Genomic DNA, 21719 nt, shown 5'->3' on the forward strand with positions numbered 1-21719 from the left:
TGGGAAGGAAAAGGATGGCTAAACACACTTGAGCAGTTTTAAACGTTATTGTAACACTTTTTAAGGCTTCTACTGCTTTATAAACCCACTCACTAACTAGCAAAAAGTCAGTGTAGGAGTGGATAAAAAGTCTTATGTAACAGCTGGAAAGGCAAAGTATCCTACTTTATCCACTGGAATCAGACTGCTTAGGAAAAATAACATGTTATAGGGACCCTGCGAGGGACACCCTAAAGGACACAAGCTGTAAAGCTTGGGCCAGAGGTATGGGTGGACACCCAAACACCTTGTAACTCACTCCAGTCACATTGGGGCGACTCTTCGGCTTAGGGTAAGTTCTACCTTTAGTCCACAGTAACTTAGGTTAGAAAAAGCAAACGTAGCTGGGTTCTCTCCTGTGCAGCAACAATGGACCCCGTCTCCTGATTGCTCGGTCTGGTGACAAAAGGAAGGACTCTGAATGGGATGTCACATCAGCAGTTGCGAGAGAGGACCCTTGACACAGAGTTCTTTGATCTCCTTGGTCGATCAGTGCTTTTGGTGTCTATCAGCCCCAACAAAGGATGGCTATCGCCCAGTCGATCTTCGATTTAGTAGTCCTGCGGTCTGGTGAGGGGACTTCGATGAGTGGGATTGTGCCTCGAAATCTAACTGGAGCTCACCAAAGTTCTGGACAGATTCAGCCTCGCCAAGATGTTGCACTGCAAATGGTTTGGAGATCTCCTGGTATTTGCGGTTTGCAGCCCCGGAAGGTCACAGCAGCTCGGGAGATGGCTTGATTTGTAGCTCGTCTTGGTGCTGATTGGTCCCCTCAGCAAAAAGGGAACAAGTCATCCTCTTCGGAGCACCTGTCGATAAGAAAACAAGTTCAGGACAGCAGTGGTCGCTTCACGGTTACTGGAAGGGTCTGCAGGCATCTCTGGTAGTCTTCAGCTTTGGTTATTCTGTTCCAGTGGTCGGACTGCCTTCTACCTCAGAAACCTCACTTCATATTCGGTTTTCCCACTCACTCCTCTACACTCAGCATTTTACAGAAAATGGCAGGTGGATGTCCAATCAGAACAGCCAGCCCCCAGTGGAAACTGGTTCCATTCAGGCACTCTGGTAGACAAAGGGCAGGGGAGTGTTAAACTCCTACCCCAACTGACACAAAGGAGCTAAGGGTTCCTGCCAAAGGCAAAACACACACGCAAGCACGCACAGCCCTCCCACTCCCAGAATGGTAGAAGGGCTAACAAAGGACAAGCACACGAGAAATGGAGAAAAAAGAAAGGAGCCACCATGTTGGACACAGTCTGCGGTAGAAAATAGCACAATAGTTGGTAGAACACGCCCACTGCCACCAGCCACAACTGTAGGGTTGTCACAGGAGCAGAGAGAACAGGGATACTAGGTATCCCCATAACACTCCACATAAGGTGGTGTGTGCTAATCTCTCATAAGTATACGCTTTAGGAAGGATGCAAAGTATCAGTCTTGCACTTAGAATCTGGTCTCTGGTATTAAGCGTGTTAGGCAAGATTGTATGCAGCACCCTTAGGGTGCACTACAACAACCCTGACATCCTGGCAGTAGTAACCCAACCTTAGGTATAAGTCTGTACTACACAAGTTGGTAGTGTGGACGAGTAGCCAAGCTCATCTCAAGAGGGGTCAATGTGAGCTGTAGGGGAGTTGCACAGAGGTTCACAGGGACAGGTATTCAAGCAAAAACTTACACACAGGGTTTCTTGATAAACAATTGTTAATTTATCTACCAGTCAGTTAATGTAAGACTTCTTCAGAAGGGAGCACTGTAAAACGCCACATAAATATACTTCAAAATTACACAATCTTTGTTCAGAATCAGTATAAATACCCATTTGGGATGGCATACTGAAGAGACCTACACCTTCAGCTGACTTCAATTGCTAGGGTGCTTTTGACATTAATGTATTACTGTTGGCATTCAGAATTAGTTAAGAGCAAGTAAAATGAGAAAAGATTATTGGAGCAAAGAAGACACCAAAAATATTTCTTAAGCAGGCAAATACTTTCATGCCCCCCAATAAGAGTCATTCAGTTAAAACAGGCTAAGCCAAAGTCAATAGGCAAGCGTCTACAAAGGTTGAAGTACTGCACAATGTTTCAGAAGTCTTTGAAGAAAAAGATGAATCAATGTAGGGCCACAAGCTGTTTAGACATGAGTAGTAGAAGATGCAAGCAACTCTGTTTCCCAGAGCAGTAAAGTGAAATTGACTTTACTTACATTTTGTAACTTTCTAGACCCGGCACACACTATCTTGCAATAGAGTGGTGGAGGGGCTACCTAGTATTCCATTTGTCTAGCTTCCCTTTTCTCAATGAATGGTTGGTGGCAGTGGTTTCGTTTTTACTACCATGGTGTGCATTTACCGCGGGCTGCGTTTGGAGCTGCAGTAAAGCACCCAAGGGTGCCATTTTTGTCAAAATGGACCTAGTCTTTTTTCGCCATTTCCTTGCGTAAAGATCCTTCTTGAGATTTACTCTGCGCGCCAAACCAGGTTTGGTCTCTTTGTTAATTTTGCCTTTGGCGGGATTCACAAGTGAAGCCTACCTCTGGCTCCAGGGTGTCTGGGGTAGGCAGGAAGTGAGGGAAGTGCCCGAATCTCTCTGTGCTTAGTCTCCTAGGAGACCCAAATGCACTCTGTAGTGATTGGCCAGCTGACTGTCCGGCAAAGACAGCCACCCTGCTGGTTGACTGACAGCTAGGCTGGAATGAATGCGAGAGAACTGAATAAAAGGAGAGTCTTTTGGCTTGGACGGCAGAGTCGACCACTGGACGAAGGAACCGAAGAAGAACTTGAAGAGGACGCCTGCTGCAACTCCTGGACCGTTGGTTTGCCCGGTGAAGCCCTGCTGCAGTGCTGTGCTGAAACGCCAAGTTCGCAATGACAGAAGCCCCTGCGAGGACGACTTCTCCCCTTGAGTTGGTGGGACCAATCAACTCCAAAATAAGCCACCTGGACATCCATCTCGGAGCTGGTTGAATTTCCACAGAGTTGCTACTGGAAACCGTATAGCCAGGGAGAGGAACACCAGATTGTGTGCGTTGCTTTTAAGCTGGCCTAGAGCTTCAGGAAGATCTTCCGGACTCCCAGGAAGCAGGACTGACTGAGCCTGAGCCCCCTTAACAGAGTGCGGGACCGCAGAAGCAAGGAAAGTCCACATCAACAGCCAGGAACCACAGTGTTGCTGTTGGCGGTAGAAGCGAGGAGCTGAAACACTTAAAAGCCACTGAAAGTGAAGTTTGCCGGTTGCGAGTTTTGACCGTCCCAGTGCATTGCAGGAGTTCCCCGACGTCCTCCCTCTTGTGCCCACGACTGAGGCACAGGAACAGTGAGACCAGGAACAAAGTCATCTGCTACATCTTTTCTTAATTTCTAAGGTACTGTAAAAAGTCTGAGAGTACTTACCTCTTGCTGTAGAGTTGCTTGCATCTTCTACTACACACAAGTCTAATGAAATTAAATGAAATATTTTATTTATATCGCGCTCGTACATAAGTGTTTCAGAGCGCGACCAAGCAAAAAGGGAGGGAAACAAGGGACAAAAAACTGAAAAATAGATCTTACTAGGCCCAGTGACATTTAAGAAAGCGCAAGTGCATGGAAAAGGAAAATGGGGGGAAAAGTGCATGGAAAGGCGGAAGGGGGAGTGGAAAGTGCGAGGCAGAGGAGAAAACAAATAAATATTAAATAAAATAATAAATAAGCGCGATAAACCATGGTAGTGCAGCCAGCAAGTGGCAGGTAAAAGTTAGTCAGAAAGGTAGATCTGAAAAGTGCATGAAGAAAAGTGGGAGGGGGACTGTAAGGGTACAGCTACAGAACCCTAGTGCAGATGCTGGCCTGGACGCAGTGCAGGAGGGTGAGCAGGTACCTGGGCCCGAAAGAAAAGAGGGTGGCCAGGTGCACAATGCCAAGAGAAGAAATAGATCAACAGGGGAGAAGGGGGGCAGAGGCAAAGAGGAAGGTCTTGAGGAGTTTCCGGAACCGCAGATGTTTTTCCTCAAGTTTCAAGGTGGCTGGGAGGCTGTTCCAAAGGGAGGCACCAGCCGAAAGACAGATCTAAACCCAGCTTGTTTTTTGCAAAATGGCTAACCCTGAGGGAGTTAGAAGTAGAGGAGTGAAGTGCTGGAGAAGGGAGGTATTTACAGAGGGATAGTTGAACGTATTTTGGCCCCAGGCACCAGATAGCCTTGTGGACAATGCAGAGGGTTTTAAATTTAATCAGCTTGTGGTCCTACATTTGATTCTTCTTTTCATCAAAGACTCCTAAGAACTTGCGCAAAGTCTTTTCCATTTACCTACCATAAATGCTTCATCCAATCCAAGACTTTTGCCCACTTACTTTGGCTTAGCCTATTGAACTGAATGACTCTTCTAGGGGGATCCAAACGTATTTGCCTGCTTAAGAATATTTGTGGTCTCTTGTTTGAATAACCTTTACCTTTTGCCAATTTCTAAGAGTATTCTAAATGCTAACAGTAAGATATTAATGTCCCCAGGACCCACGTATTGAAGTCACCTGTTGGTGTAGGTTGTGTCTGTGGGCCATCCAAAAAAGGTCTTTGCTGATTTAGTATCTGAGAGTGTACAGTATTGAAGTATATTTGTGTTATTATATTGCTCCCTTCTGAATAAGGCTTATTCTAACTGATAATTTAATAATTTTTTATGCAAGAAACCTGGAAGGCAAGAGTGTATTTGAATACTTGTAAATGTGAATCTCTGTGTACCTCCACTACAGCTCACATTGACCCCTCTTGAGATAGGCCTGGCTGCTCAACACACTACCAGAACTGTGTAGTACAAGCTTATACCAAATGTTGGGTTTCCTAGACCTGTAGCCAGAGTTGTTTGTAGTGTTCCCAGAGGGTACTGCATGCACACTTTGCCTAACAGCAGCTATGAAGTCTGCCTAACAATGGGTAAAAGAAAAGAAACTGCAGATCAATATGTACAATATAATGAAGACAGTCAAGTGTGATGAGTGGCTGCTGGCGCAACTATGCTTAATTGGCTCTCGGTTGTTGGAGCTATAGCAAGAAAAGAGACAGATAGCAAACTGAGTGAAAGTGTGAGTGTTAGGCAAAGGTTGGATGCAGTACCCTTTGGGACCACTACACACAACTAGGACTACAGGTGTAAGCAAACCCACCTTTGGTAGAAGTCTGTACTACACAGTTTTGGTAGCGTTGCTGAGCAGCCAGGCTTATCTCAAGAGGGGAATGTGAGCTGTAATGATGTTACACAGAGGTCTACAATCACAAGTATTCAAATAAACTCTTACACCCAAGGTTTCTTGGTAAAACACCTTTTAAATTTCACAGTCCGTTATAAAACATTCACTAGAAGGAGGCAATATATCTCACACACAAATATACTTCAGTACTTCACACGATCAGTTTCTGAGGCATTTAAACTACTTTGAAGTAGTAGCAAAAAGGCATAGGTTAACAAAAAGAAGATTACAGTTACTCTTAAACAGTGCAAATAGTTTGGGTTCACCAGAGGAGTCAATTCCATGCAATATGTTAGGCCAAAGTCAATGGGCTAAAGTCTTGTAGAGGATAAAGCAGTTCTGGTAGTTAAACCGAAAAGTCTTTGCCAAAGTTCTCAGAAGTAGTTTGTAAAAGATAGATTCATATGTTGGGTCACAAGATGACTAGGCCTGCAAGTTGCCAAACTTTCAAGCACTTTCGCAGTGTGAGAAGTTCTCTCGGTCGGGTTTTCACAGTACCTTACAATGAAGAAAAAGATGCAGCTGAAGACTTCGGTTTCTGGCAGTTCCTGCAGATCTCGCTGTTCCTCAGCCTCAGTCGTGGGGACAAGAGGGAGGACGTCGGGGGACGCCTGCACTGCACTGGGACTGGCCAAAAACAGGCAAATGGCAAATCTTCAATCCCGGTAGCTGTAGAAAAGCACACAAACTGGAGTCCCTCTCCCTGGTTATTAGGTTTCCTGCACCACTCTGAGGAAAATACAACCAGCTCTGAGAATGGTATCCAGGTGGCTTAGAGCCGAGTTGAGTTGATTGGCCCCACCAACTCAAATGGAGAAGTTGTCCTTGCAGGGCTTCTCTGTCAAGATGAACTTGGTGATTCGGACCTGCAGCAGGGCTTCACCGGGCAAACCAACAGTCCAGGAGTTGCAGCAGTCGTCCTCTTCAAGCTCGTCTTCGGTTCTTTCGTTCCAGTGGTCGACTCTGCCTTCCAAGCCAAGAGACTCTCCTTTTATCACGTTATCTCCCATTCATTCCAGCCTAGCTGCCACTCACCCAGCAGCGTGGCTATCCTTGCCGGCCAGTCAGCCAGCCAATCACGCCAGAGTGCATTTGGGTCTCCACGGAGACTAAGCACAGGGAGTTTTGGCGCACAGGGACAAACTCTAGAAGGACATTTCCAAAAAGAAATGGCAAAAAAAGAAGACCGGGACCTGTTTAAGCAAAGGGGGCTCAGACGCCATCTTGAAAAACATGTCTCGCGTGACTGAACGCTACCGGTGTTCGCGGTCGGGAAAAATCATGGTAGTTCGTTGTAAAGCCACTGCCACCAGCCATTTCGAGAGAAAAGGCTAGCACTTGACTGCTACATGAGTTTCTAGACGTAGGGGATACTAAGTAAGCCCTCCAGCACTTCATTGTAAGATAGGGTGTGCTGGGTCAAGGATTTTAAAAAGACTAGTAAAGTCAATTTCGCTTTACTTTCTCTGGGAAACAGTAGTTTATCCCAGAGAAGGTATTTAAACCTTGGGACAGCCTAGAAGGCTTCACTGTGTCACTGCACGGAGGGTGCTGTGCGACACAAAAATGAAAAGATGCCGCCTCTGGAGTTGGTTAGACTCCATAATCAAAGAAAAATAGAAAACAATTAGAATTAAAAAGTTCAAAGTGCCAAAGTTTAGCAAAAGAGTTGGAGGGCTCCAAGGTAGAAGGAATTTGCATATTTATGAGAATTCTCACTAACAGTAAGTCAAGTAGACAGACGCAAATAGATGTCATTCAACCTTTCCCCCTATTTAACGCTGATGAAATGAGCCAATGATTTAGAGAAATATTAACACCTGCTTGTCTTACCAAAGATTTCTGCTTGTGTTAGTAAGAGATCTGTAAATTTGGAGTAGAGAATGATTGTGAAGAAAAGGAGGGCATCAAGAAAGGATGGAGGAGACCGGCAGAGTGGCAAAGATTAAGATAGAGGAAAGGGGAAGAGGTTAAGATGGAAGGAGCATAACAGATTCATATATATTATATTTTATATCATATGGTTAATATCTAAAACTATATACCAATGTAAAGGTTTTACTTTTTTCACTTTCTGGTTTAATCAAATGCATTCATTTTTGGGTTTGCTATTGTATTTAGAAAAACTTTCAGTAAAAATCAGTTAACTGAATAGAGATGGAAGGAGCATATGCCTTGAGGAGAGCAATTTGGAAACTTACAGCATTTCTCTCCATGAATAACTGATGGAACTCCTGAAAGACCCGGCGTGACTCCTTGGGGTTTGTCTGCTGGTACAAATCTGTGTACAGGAAGCACAGCTGAGGAAAAAAGAACAATATGAGCTGCATCAGTAACGTGACCCACACAGGGGAATGGAAAGGGCTAAGATGGCAGACATGATGCACTAAAGGAGAAAGGGGAAAAATTACACCATAAGGCACAGGGTTATTCTGCTCTTTGCACATGGGTTAGGACAGTTATAAAAAACAATCAACTGAGGCAGTACAAGCCTCCACTCATAGTATAAGACTGTACCACCTGAGTTCATGGTAGCGTATACAGAGCAGCCAGGCTCATTTTAGGAGGGAGAGAGGGCTGTAGAATCAGAACAAATGAAATTGTAATACAAATGGTCCAAACAAACACTGAAACACTATGCATGTAAAAATAAAAGGATTTACTTAAATACAAGTAGGCCCAGATAAATCTAGGAGTAAGTACTATCACACAGTATATGTAATCACAATTACAAAAACACAACACTATACTTGAAGGTACACAGACAAAGGTATAAACCTTATTTGGAAAACTAACAGTGGTTCTAGTTCTAGGGAAGTCAAAACCTTTTCATGCACATTCAGTATATGTCGCACCTATTCTTGGGGAGTAAAAACCAATGCTTACTTTCACAATTACATTCAGTAATGCAAGGGCCGTAGACCCTACCAGTTGTACAGTGACTAGGTACAAATCACAGTCAGTCAACTGGACAAAATACTTTTGTGAATAGTGGCACACTTATCACAGGCGCAGTAAACACCTCTAACTACTTTCGTGATATCACACAGTTATACTAGGTGGGTAAGACCTAAGGATGCAATATTCAATTACAGGTGCTTTTGAGATCAGTGAAACACAGATGGAGATAAGCAGTAACTCTGGTAACATATTTTTTGATGGCACACAGCTAACTCAAGGGAAGTAAAACCCATATACTTTTTCTAAGCTCACAATTAAGTACAGGTTAGATCTCTCCCAGCTATACAAGTAACTTCTGTATGACTTATAAGGGACAGTTAGAACACACAGAATCTTCTTGTGTCTATCTAATGCAGGCTTATTCTGGATAGGCTAGCAGTAAGTCAGGGGAAGCAAGACCCAGTTGGAGGACACTCATACAATTACCCTGCAGGGATAATCTGGTGAAACCAACACATTACATTTGGGAAGAGGCACAACCTAATCACAGGTGGGTAATATACCTTTACATCTACTTTCTATTAGAATGGCAAAATGGTTTCGAAGGAAAGAAAGATGTTAACCATACTTTTAAGAATAGTGCATCACACGTACAAGGTAAGAACTTGTGTAACTGTTCACTCTTAGTTGAGTTCCAGTTACCAACCAACTCTTTACAAGTAACTTTTAAACACTTATTTTCTTTTCTAAGCAAAAGGGCCAATCCCTTAAAAGTCTTTCCCTGGTTCTTGGAGCATGAGTGTTGTCAATGGCAGAAGGGGGTGGGGGGGGGGGGGGGTCATTAGGGACTAGTGACCAACAGACCGTGTTGGAATAGTTTCTTAAGTAGCAAAAGTTAGAGTTCTTTAGGAAGACTGGGCAAACAGGCGAGTATTTTACTTTAGAGTTAGAAGAGGGTCCAGGGGCTTCGCAGAAGACTCCCTAGCAGGATTCTAGCAGTGGGACTGGGAGCACTTGATAAGCCTCCCCATCAAAGCACACACCCCACAGCTACACATAAATCCTAACAGGCATAAGGTAAGTACATACCCAAGCCAACACAGTACCTCAGCATTGAAGATTCTGCAGCAGGACGACTTCAGGATCTGCAGCCAAAAACCTGGTCAGTGGATTCCTTGTTGTCATGACTGCAAACAGGACCATGGAAGAGACTTTGCAGCAGGGATCAATGAAGAAGGCTCTAGGCAAGGTTTTCCTCACAACTGAATGCGGTTCTTTGGATTTAGCGCCTTTTCAATGAGCACAGAAGAAAACAGAAAATCGCAGTTTAATTCTCGTCATTACAAAGGTCCAGCACTCTGTTTAGGGGGCTTTTCAGACTCGATTCGTGTCTCTAGGAGATACACCAGGATGCCCACGTAGATTCAGCGAGATTCGGAAGACCGTGCACCACACAATGGCTCGAGGTCCCAGGGTATTAGGGTACTGCAGCCCTGCAAGATCGCAGCAATGCATGAGATGGCTCAAAATGCACGTCTTCTTGAGTCTAGTGGGTCTCACCAGGCTTTTAGTCGGGGTCATCATTTTCGGAGTCCCCAGGTTGATTGGAAGGAAGGGCTACAGCAGGCTCTGGTTACACAGCAGGTAGCTGGAAATCGTTTCAGCTGCTTTTCCTTCATCATCCTCTTCGGTTTCGGTTCCAATGGTCAATGTGTCTTCAGCTTCCAGGTTCGCAATATTTAACAGGAACTACAGCACAACTTCTGCAATCTCTCCCTGCATTTTACAACAAGGGATGGTCTGGTTGTCCCATCAGGACAGCCGCCCACCACTGGGATTTGTCCCCATTCAGGCAAGGAGGAAGACAAAGGGGTGTGGAGTTTTGGACTGCTCCCTCGCTTTCTGCCTTCAAAGAGACTGGAGCCTGGGTGGGGAGTCCAGGGGACCCCTGCCAAAGATAAAAATCACACAAAGGAATTCCCCACCCTGGATGTCAGGGGAAGGAACAGGAAAAGACAAACACTAAAATGGCGAAAAAAGGAGACGAGCCATTTTGCTAAAACAAGCACCCTTGAGTGCCTTTACTGCAGGTGTGAACATAGCCTGTGGTAAAGGTGCACCAAATTAATAGAAGGTATCACTGTCACCAGCCATTGAAGGTACGCTTGTCCTTGTAACAGAATTGTTACCGTTTTTAGTGAAAGGATACATTGCATCTCTCCAGCACTCCACATAAGGTGGGGGTGCTGGCTTCACAGAATAAAATGTAAAAAGGGATCCAAAGATCCTTTCTACCCTCGGGAACGGTAGTACTCTCAAATTTAGCAAAAGAAAGTTAAAAGGGGAACCCCTAGGGCACCCCAGCAACAATTGGCACTTATTGCCAAAAACTTGTTAAAGAGGGTAACTTTAAAAAGACACTATTTAGAGTCTAAAAAATGACACCCATAAAAAGAGTAAAAGAAAAAAAAAGTTTGGAAAAAGGTTCCCACTCAGAGGTATTAAGAAAAAATAGCCCACTAGTAAAGCAAACAGTTCTGGGGTAGACCCAGGTCAGGAAGATTTACAATTGTTTTGAAAATATAACCTAACATGCCTCTTTATGGAGGAAATAATTCACAGTTTTCACAACACGTTTAAGCAAGACTTGTGCAAATAAGTCTTCAAGCCACTCCTAATAACTTGGCCATTATTTCCCATCACTGGACTGAGGCTACAGATTAACTTCCTAATAAGGGTTTCTTATCAACCCCTTTTTGGTAGAGGGTGGAGGTTCTTTGAGGAAGAAGGACAGCCACCCTGTGGGTGACTGACAGCTAGGCTGGAATGAATGGGAGAGAAATGAATAAAAGGCAAGGCTTTTGGCTTGGAAGGCAGAGTCGACCACTGGACGAAGGAACCATAGAACTTGAAGAGGAGGTCTGCTGCAACTGCTGGCCCGTTGGTTTGCCAATCACGCCAGAGTGCATTCGGGTCTCCTAGGAGACTAAGCACAGGGATTTTCGGGCACCTCCCTCACTTCCTGCCAACCCGAGACACTCAGGCGCCAGAGGCAGTCTTCAGTCTTGAAGCCCGCCAAAGGTGTAGGAACAAAGGGACCAAACCTGGTTTCGCCCGCAGCGACACACTAGCAGGACCTTTCCAAATAGAAATGGCGAAAAAAGACCGGGACCTGTTTAAACAAAGGGGGCTCAGAGGCGATTAAACATGGCTCCCGCGATATAACGCTACTGGTGTTGGAAAAATCATGGTAGTTCGTTGTAAAACCACTCCCACCAGCCATTTCGAGAGGAAAGGGTAGTATTTGACTGCTACATGAGTTTCTAGACACAGGGGATACTAGGTAACCCCTCCAGCACTCTATTGTAAGATAGGGTGGGCTGGGTCTAGGAATTTGAAAAGACTAGTAAAGTCCATTTCACTTTACCTTCTCTGGGAAACAGTAGTTTATCCCAGAGAAGGTATTTAAACATTGGGACAGCCTAAAAGGCTTCCCTGATATGGTATGATCGTTTATTTATATAGCGCCTATACACATTGTGTTTCAAAGCGCTTCAAGGCAAGGGAGGGAACAAGGGAAAATACAACCACATTCTTACAGGCCATGAATAGTAAGGACGTGAAATTAACTATCGTACTCGGCCTGACGACATTTCAGATAGTGCAAGAGCTAAGACATAGATAAGGAAGGGAGGAGAGTGGGAAGGAAATCGAAACAGACAGGCGACTACCGTACTAGGCCTGACTACATTTCTGGTAGAGCCGGAGAAAAACAAAAGGTGAGGGAGAGGGGTGCAGAAAGGGAGGGGAGGAACAAAAAAAGCGACTATCATACTAGGCCTGACAACATTTCAGATAGTGCTGGAAGGTTGGTGGAGAGGAAAAAAAACAGTAATGGCAGGGTGGAGGAAACAGACTAGGTTGCTATCATATTAGGTCCAGGGACAATTCTGATAGAGCAGGTGCATAGAAGAAAGTAAGGGGAGGAGATAGGAAAAGGGAGAAGGGAAAGGAGGAGAGAAAAGAGTAAGCAGTCAAAAAGAGTGGATAAGCAAGAGTGGAGAGCAAATACAATTGCAGACGTCAGTAGTAACACATAATGTTGCAAGCCAGGGTGCTGTGTGCTGTGTGACACAAATAAAAAGATGATGCCTATGGATTTGTCTAAAACTCCATAACCAAAGAAATAAACAGAAAACACATTGAAATGAAAAGTTCAAAGTCCCAAGGTTTAGCAAAAGAGCTGGAGGACTCTAAGGTAGAGGGAATTGGCACATTTATGAGAATTCTCCCTAACGGAGTGTGTAGAGTCGAGAAAATGTCCTGCGACAGGTCTCTGGGGGTGCTTGGGGGACAGGAACGCTGGGCCCAGCGCCTTTGTCTTCGCCCCCTGCCCTGTAGGGATTGTAGGCGCCTCCGGCGGACGAATCCTCGACATTCTTGTTGTCACCCATTTCCTCCATGATGGTGTGGACGGAAGCAACGTCTCCCTCAGACAAAGAAATTTCCGTGCCCTGTAGCTCTTACACTCCCACCACCACCCCATCCGCCCTTTTCTTCAGGTCCTGAGGAGTCGGCCTTGGGCCGAAGTCCGGCATCCTCTTTTCCGGAGTCTTCTCCGCTGGCCTGGCCGAAGCCTCCCGCCTGGGAGGAAGCTCCGCTCTGGCCGCCACTGGGGCCTGAGCCGAGAGGGTGGTTGCAAGCATCTCGATCAAAGAGGATGTCTTGGCCTCGATCACCGGCAGGACGGATCCCTTGTCCTGCATGGCCTTTCCCGGCTTCTCCCGCAGCTTCCACAGGGTAGCCGACTTCCTTTTCAACGAAAAACTGGCGTGATGGCTATAGATCGAGGCAAATGGAGACGACAAGCACTCCCTGACCATCGCAGTACCTGCCTGCAGGTCCCGCGATAGATTCTGTGCCAATTTGCGCAAGTCAGACCTCTGTGGATTCCTACGGCTGCCCTGTTTTCGGAAATGCATGGGGTTCCCTGTATTCCATGGAGACTTGGACACCCTTGGCCCATATCTATATGGTGTGCGCTTCAGAAAAAATCATGAAATTCAGCTGTCGGAAAAGACTTGGGGTTAGCCGTGTTTTAGGCTTTCCCCTTGGCGCCCAGGCAGCTGCACCCACACATGTGAAGTACCATTTTCGTCGGGACACCTGTGGGAACCTGGGAAGGTATGACATTTGTTGGGTCAAAAAGTTATAAAAACCACGCAAACACATTTGCTGGTGCCCTTTGTCACACAACCCTTTCATTTCCCAAATGTGCCCTACATTTAGTCGCTGCTTTAGGCACCATACACTTTTGTAACCTGCACAAGTCACCTACCCTTGAAAAGGTCTGCCTGTGCTCTTTCAGAAAATGTATCCTTGCCGTTCCTCACCATATTGGTTTTTCTGATTTACACATGCTAAGTACGTCTGTTCAGGTCGTAAGCATAAAACTCCTGTGTACCATGGCTATGTTTGGCTTGTGGTATTGCTTGTTTTGTGAAACACTTGAAAAAATGTGTGATTTCCTAACTGCAAGAGTCGGGAGAATGTAGCGGAGCATTGTTTTTCTCAAAATTCATAGACGCCATTGCCATACCAAGCCAACCATGTCCACCACATACCTTTTTTTCAGTCATTTTCGCGGTCTTTCCCCAATCTATGGCATTTTCCCCTACAGAGTTGCCTGACCTACGCAAATCACCCCTTCCTAAACTTGAAATGTAATCTACTTCTCAGAAATGTATGCCTTTCTGTCCTCCAATTCGGCTTTCCTACACTTTTCTTCCATTCCGTCCATGCATGTGCAATTGGCAAAAATGACCAAAATCACCTACCTCTCAATAAAAGGTTGATTACCACATCAAAAAAAAAAAATTGTTTCCACTCCACCTGTTCTTGAAAGCTAGGAAATTGGGGAATGCAGCACAAGAAACCATTTGTTCCTGCCTCTTACAAGGAAAAAGCCAAAGCACAGGCTTGTTTGTACATCATTTTATTGTCATTTTTTGCAAAACCCCTACAGCAACCTAGGATTCCTGAGTGGCATAACGATCACCTACATGTGGGGGAAAAAAAAGAAGCCAAATTTGGCCGAGATATTTCATGTAACAAGAAAGTTACAAGGCATTGAATGGCGACATACCGAAATTACGAAAAAAAAAGGGCTTTGCGACCCGGGGGTGGGGGAAGGGCGGTGGGGGTGTGGAGTAGTTGGGGAGACCCATGGCACTTAAAGGGTTAATATACTAACATTTCAACTTCAATATACTATCATTTTAATACATAAATGTTCCTTTTGTTGCAATATCTTTTTTGTACACTAGGTGTCGCTGTTTCATCAATTATTTCCATAGGATGAATTGTATCCATCGCAGTCATTTTGTTTTAATTTTTTAATTACTTTTCATTGATTGTTTGCACCTTTTTCAGATGGATGTCAGGTATTTTTTTTGCAGATTTCATGTATTTCTACTTCCGATTATGTTATGGATTTTTGATTGTTTGTCCGGATTGTGTCCTTTTTCTAATGGGTTGGTTTTTGTTCCTTATGGATGTATTGCACACTTTCGGATTTGCCTGTGGATTTTCGGCTTTCCCAAGTTTGCCAGTTAGCAGTAGTAAGTGTTTTTTTCTGTTATCTAACAGTTTATGTTAAAAGCCGTACTGTTTAAGTATTTCTGTGTATTTGGGTCTTTTCTCTTGATGTTATTTGTGCAATTTGCATTTCTTGATGAGATTGTTCCTTTTTAAGATGTTTTATAAAGCTCCATATGTTTGGAATGCAGGTTTTGAAAGATTGCTGGTTTTAAACCTATATAGTTTATTGCATTCATACTGTTTTAAACTTACCCGTGTATATAATTAGCATAATTTTGTTTTGGGAAAATAAATCCTCTCTGGCACTCATTAACTAAGTCTCTGTAGTGAATACACACTGAACGTTTGTATTTACCGTTTCTTGTGTATTCAAACATTCTTCCTTATTAGGGTCCTTTTCTCAGCTGTCTACTTGTACTTTTGACGTTAGTGTTTTTTCGTTAAACATGATTCAGTATATGACATGCATTAATTACCGTAATAGCATTTCTGATGATTGTATCTGCTTAGATTCACATGCTTGCATATGGTCTGGCATCCAGTGGTAACCGCAGAGTATTGCATCTTGTCTTTCGGGGACCGAAAGGGGACGTCGGCATAGGCGTGTCCGTAACAATATCCCTATCGTGACGTACGTGTGTAGTACCAAAAATCCCTCCCGTGCCAAGGTCCCTCCGATTGTATTTTTTCTGCCATGAGGGAGCCCAAGGATATAGTGAGTGAGTACATAAAGAGAGAATGTAGTAAGAAGTCTATGTTCCTTCCACCCAGAGCGGGGCGGTAGGGAGAGCGCATGTGAATCTAAGCAGATACAATCATCAGAAATGCTATTACGGTAAGTAATGCATGTCTTCTGATGCTTGTTAATCTGCTTAGAATCACATGCTGTGCATACACTAGCGAGAAGGAACAGTAGAGAAAAGATGTCTTAGTACTGCTTGTCCCACCTGAGAATCAGACCTAGAATGAGTGTCTAGGCAATAGTGTTTTGTAAAGGTGTGTACAGAACTCCAGGTTGCCGTTTTGCAAATGGACTCAAGAGGAACATTTGCAATGAATGCTATGGATGCCCCAGTGCCTCGAGTAGAATGTGCTCTAGGCTTGAAGGGCAGTTCTCTCTTCGCCAGAGTGTAACAGTGTGATGCATTTGACAATCCACCTTGAGCTAGCTGATTTAGAGATAGGATCCCCTTCTCTACCAGCTGCCACTGAAACAAAGAATTTTTTTGTCTTTCTTAGTGGTTTAGTTTTCTGCAGGTAAAACATTACTGCCCTGCGCACGTCTAGTGTGTGAAGGCTTCTTTCATCCAGGTTAGTAGGGTTCTGGAAGAAAGTGGGTAGTTCGATTGACTGGTTCACATGGAACTTCAAAATAAATTTAGGCGCAAACCTGGGATGTGCGCGCAAAACTACCTTGTCCTTGTGGACTGTAACAAAGGGGTCTAAAACAAAGAGCCTGTAGTTCGCTAACCCTTCTGATAGAAGTAATAGCCACCGGGAAGGCTGTTTTATAAGTCAGATCTTTCAGACTTGCTTTATGCATAGGCTCGAAGGGAGCACCAATGAGCCTGGTTAAAACCACATTCAGATCCCATCCAGGGGCTGGGTGAGAGATGGGAGGATAAATCCTCTCAACTCCTTCCATAAAGGCTTTAATTACCGGTATCTTCCACCACGATACCTTTTGCTTTGGTGTGGTGTGGTGTAGGCTGACAAAGCAGCCAGATGAACCTTTAGGGAATTAAAAAGACTAACCCAGAGTCCAACAGGTGGGTTAGATACAACACAATGCGTGAGGGTGAGCAATCGATAGGATCGACACCTTTGGAATTGCACCAGATGACGAAACATTTCCACTTGCCAGCATAGCAATAGCGTGTATTAGGTTTCCTCGCTTCCCTTAGTATGTCCATGCACCTCTGAGGGAGTTGCAGGTGTCCAAACTCTCAGGAGCCAGGTTGCTAAATTCAGGGTTTGGGGGCACAGGTGTAGGGTTTCCCCCCCTGTCCTGAGACAACATGTTGTACGGGCAGGGCAGCTTGACTGGTGGGGAGAGGGACATTTCCATCAGGTGAGCGAACCAGGGTTGGCGGGCCCACATGGGGGCCACTAGCATCATGGTAACTGGTTCCTGCAAAGACGCTGGATACAATGTCTTCGTGCAGTCGCCATTCGTATTCTTCTGGCAGAGGAAAATCTCTGCTGAGTACATCTGCTAGAAGAATGAGTTCCCCTGGAACATGTTGGGACAACAAAAACATCTTGCGTTTGAGAGCCCATATCCAAATGTTTTGGGACAGCTTGGATAGCCCTGGAGAGTGAGTGCCCCCCGTGTTTGTTCAGGTAATACATTGCTGCAGTGCTGTTGGTTAGGATCAGCACTGTCTTCCCTTGCAGTTGCATCTGAAAAGCCTTCAATGCTTTGAACAATGCTAATAGCTCCAGTAAGTTTATATGATTGGACGCTACTTGAGGGGACCACACTCCGTGCGCTGTGTGCTGAAGCAGGTGAGCCCCCCCCCACCCAGTGAGCCCCCCCCCCACCCCGTGAGAGATGCGTCTGTCGTGAGAGTGGCCTTCCACTGCAGGGGTGGTGAAGGGCTTAGCCTTCAAGAGGTTTTCTCTTAACCACTACTGCAGAGAGAGATCGAGGGCTGGCGAGACAACTAACAGATCTTCCCATTGTCCGCTTGCCTGATACCACTGGCTGTTGAGCCACTCTTGCATGGGACGCATGCGCAGCCGCGCGTGGGGAACCAAGAACATACATGACGCTATCATCCCTAGCAAACGCATGGCCTTGCGTACCGTCACCTCTCGACTGGCTACATATTGAGGTATCCGAGAGAGCATGTTCTGAACCCTCAGCTGGAGGGGAAGACAAGACAGTCTTCCGTCCGAATTAGTGCTCCCAGAAATTGTTTTACTTGGCTGGGGACTAAGCTGGATTTCTTTTCGTTGATTGAAAACCCCAGGCTGAAGGAGATCTATTGATTTTTGGGTGTTCGAAAAACAAGCGTCGAACGAGTCCCCCCCCCGTAACCCTCAGTCGTCGAGGTAAGGGTAAACTGGGACTGAGTCTGCGCAGGTGTGCTGCTGCCACTGCCAGTACTTTGGTAAACACCCTTGGTGCTGAGGCAATGCCGAAGGGGAGTACCTTGAATTGGTAGTGCCTGTCCTGGATCATGAACCTTAGATATTTCCTGTGTGCTGGCAACATTGAAATATGAAAGTATGCATCTTTCATGTCCAACGTTGCAATGAAGTCCCCTTGTTTCAGCAATGGGATCACTTCCTGCAGCGTCACCATACGAAACCTCTGGGGTTTTATAAACTTGTTCACTGGGCGCAGATCTAGAACAGGACTCATGGTGAGATCCTTTTTGGGTACAAGGAAGTACACTTAATGAATACCCTTGTTTACCTGAACAATAGGGACGGCTTCTATGGCGACCTTTCCCAGCAGTGCCTCCACCTCTTGGATCAGGATCTCCAGATGTTCTGGTGAAAAGCGTTGTGTGCGCGGCAGTCTGAACTGTGGAGGTCAGGCGAATTCCAGCAATAACCGTGGGCGACCCCATTGGTCGAAAGTTATCCCCTCCCATGCCTTGAGGAAAGCTGTTAATCGCCCCCCGACCGGGGTGACATGGGAGGGGACCTGGACTTGGTGGTCATTTTTGACTAGAGGCTGTGGCTCCTCTGGGATTGGGGCCTCTGCCTCTACCTTTGCCGCGTTTCTGACCCCTTGAGGGGTAGTAAGTGGGTCTTCCAGATGTTTGATTTGTATTGAAGTTACACGTGCCGTAGTTTTGACCAGCACGGGCTTGCCCTCGAATGGACCGCCGAGAGTTATTATCCCTCTGGCAAGAGGGTTTCTGTATAATTTGGTGTGGAGACTTTATAGTCTCGTGCTCCTTCTTGGCTGTCTCCAACGCTTCATCCACTGCCTTCCCGAAGAGGTTGGTCTCCTCAATGGGTTTATTAATGAAGGAGGCCTGAGTTTCAGGTCCAAATCCTGATGTCCGCAGCCATGCATGCCTTTTCAGTAGAGTGCCTTGTGCAAGAGATCTGCCAGCAGTTTCCGCAGTGTCCAGGGTGTTCTTCACCACATTCTGGTTAACCAGTCTTCCCTCTGAAACAATGGCGAGAAGTTTTGATCTGGCGGGTTCAGGGACCTCTTGGAGGCCTTCCTGGAGCAAATTCCTTTGGGCATCAGCATAGCTTGCTAATAGAGTAGTATTATTAGCAACCAAAATGGTGTATGCAACTGCTAACGTGACAGATTTGCCCAGGGCATACAACCGCTTAGACTCCTTGGCCGGTGGTGATTCTCCCATGGCAAGGGGTACCCCTGTCCTCTTTCGAGTAGTAGTCACTACCAGTGAGTCCGGGATGGCGTGCCCTTCAATATAAAGAGGGTTGGAAGGAGAAGGTCAAAATAATTTTTCGACTCTTGGGTTCACTGCCCATGTCTGAGCAGTTGAGACCAACGAGGGAGCTACCAGTCTCTTAACACAGTTAAGGAGGTGGATGGATTGACTCGCCAGAGATTTTTCCTTAATATCCTCCACAAAATCCTGCTCCGGTACCGCCTCTTGAGTGTCAATTTTGAAGTATTCAGCTGCTTTCTTCAAAATGGAGTTGAAAGCCTTTTGGTCATCCACAGGGGAGGCCTGGCGAGCCGGGGTGGACGGAGGAGAGTCTAGGCACAAAACAACAGTGTCCTGATCTTGCTGTGTCCAAGAGTCCTGACCTTCCTTCTGGGTTTCCTCCCAGTTGTCCGTAGTATCCTGTTGATCTTCGTCAGTTTGAGAAAAGAGCTTCTTCTTCATTATAGATGTCTCTATATGTGTCCATATGTACCATGTCTTGTTGGAAAATATGAGACAGATCTTCCTGAATTTGGAGGTTAGGGTCTAACCGAGCCCTTTTCGGGGGAGGATGATCAGAAGAACTGATAATCTGCTCCAGCTGATCCATACAACCCTCTAATTTTTCTGTAGTCCATTTAGAGGACCCAAACGGGCCTACGCGAGGAGAAAATACGTTCTCCGCACTGCGGTGTCGAAAGGAACCTCTCAGGGTGTCGAAAAAAAGATGCTCTTGACTATCGACGTAAGCCTCCTCGGAATCGGGAGCCCGAGCCATCTAATATTTTTCTGCAGCTTGGCTCATAACCTTAGGCAGAAACGGAGTAAGGCCCACCGCCGCTGCGATCCTTCCGATGCTACTTTCGATGGTCGCCAAATCCTCGTGAGACAAAGGCTCAGACAATCCGTCGGCAGTTGTAATACCGTCCGCGGCACTAGGGGGCCTAGCGGTCGGTTTTCTGGGTAGAAGCCGAACCCTAGTTTTCGGGACTATTGAGGCCTTGGAAACCGAAGCGTTGGGCTCCCGCACTTCGACGCATGTAAGTTTCGGAGTAGCGCCCTTAGTTTGTTTCGATTGCCCAGTCGCAAGACGCTGCTGCGGATTGGCATAAGAGTTGTGTGCTTTGTGTGATGTACTTGTACGCCCGTGTCGCCGGGTGTAGCCCCTGTAGCAAGACCAGAGTCGAGCCTGGAAGGGTCGGGGACGAGCGTGGCGGAACTAGAAGCGTCCAGCTCTAGGTCTATAACATCCGCATTGGACGTTTGGTCATCCGAAGTACCCCCGTCACTTTCAGCTAGCGTGGCGGTGGGGGATGGGGGGCTCCACGCGTGACATACCGTACGCGGCCCACCGCTTTACATGGCGCTCCTTAAGGGACTTAGGCTGAAGGAGTTTGCACGCCGCACACCGCTTCTCGTCGTGCTCTAGGGGGAGACAGGCGTTACACGTCCTGTGTTCGTCCTTCCAAGGATATCTGACCCTACACTTAGGGCAGAATCTAAAAGGAGTCCTTTCCATAGCAAAATGGAAGGATGACCAGACCAACTGGGAAAAGAGGGGAAAGGAGGAAAGACATACTAAATAATATGGCCACCCCGACCCCACTCTCCCTACTGTATAGGTCGGCCAGAAGGCCCGACCACGTGGAAAATCTGGCCGCTGGATCTTAGGCACCGAAACCACAGATATAGACGATTCCCCCGTAGTCTTCGTCGAAGATGTTCTTGTTGGGCGAAGTCACTTAACGGGGAATAAACAGACAATTCAGTAAGATAAACAATGTCTCTAGTAAGAGCTCCACTATAGGGAAACCAGTTATCTGGGTGGAAAAAAACAATCTGAGTGACCTCAGCGCGTGAGGGATTTTGGCTACTACACACGTCACGATAGGGATAGTGTTACAGACACGCCTATGCCGATGTCCCCTTTTGGTCCCCGAAAGACAAGATGCAATACTCCGCGGTTACCACTGGATGTCGGACCATATGCACAGCATGTGATTCTAAGCAGATTAACAAGCATCAGAAACAACTACTTTGAAGGAGGAGCAAAATGGCATAAGTTAATAAAATGAATAGTAGAGTTACTCTTAAACAGTGCAAATAGTTTGGGTTCACCAGAGGAGTTGATTCAATGCAATAGGTAGGCCAAAGTCAATGGGCTAGAGTCTTGTATAGGTAAAAACTATTTTGGTAGTTAAACGGAAAAGTCTTTGCCACGGTTCTCAGAAGTAGTTCATAGAAGAAAGATTCATATGTCGGGTCACAAGCCGACAAGGCCTGCAAGTTGCCAAAGATTCTCACACTTTCGCAGTGAGAGGCAAGTTCTCTCCATCGGGTTTTCACAGTACCTTAGATTGAAGAAAAAGATGCAGCTGAAGACTTCTGTTCCTGGCAGTTCCTGCAGATCTCGCTGTTCCTGAGCCTCAATCGTGGGGACAAGAGGGAGGACGTCGGGGGACTCTTGCACTATACGGGGACTGGTCAAAAAGCTGGCAACTGGCAAATCTTTGATTCCTGTAGTTGTAGTCAAGCACACAAACTGGTGTCCTTCCTGGTTATTTGGTTTCCTGCAGCACTCTGA

At 45.9% G+C, this 21719-nt stretch overlaps 1 protein-coding gene across 6 annotated transcripts in view; it reads right to left on the reverse strand.

Moving 5' to 3' along the window:
• ARHGEF12 (Rho guanine nucleotide exchange factor 12) overlaps nt 1-21719 on the reverse strand; it is a 1284704-nt gene that overhangs the window by 782407 nt on the left and 480578 nt on the right. For all 6 annotated transcript variants that reach the window (XM_069614339.1, XM_069614338.1, XM_069614336.1 and 3 more), the window contains one exon: nt 7466-7564. In XM_069614339.1, coding sequence (XP_069470440.1) covers nt 7466-7564 — 99 coding nt within the window. The remainder of the gene's footprint in view (nt 1-7465; nt 7565-21719) is intronic.

This window comes from Ambystoma mexicanum, chromosome 9 (genome assembly GCF_040938575.1).
Source record: "Ambystoma mexicanum isolate Mex_15411 chromosome 9, UKY_AmexF1_1, whole genome shotgun sequence".
Classification (NCBI taxonomy): Eukaryota; Metazoa; Chordata; class Amphibia; order Caudata; family Ambystomatidae; genus Ambystoma; species Ambystoma mexicanum.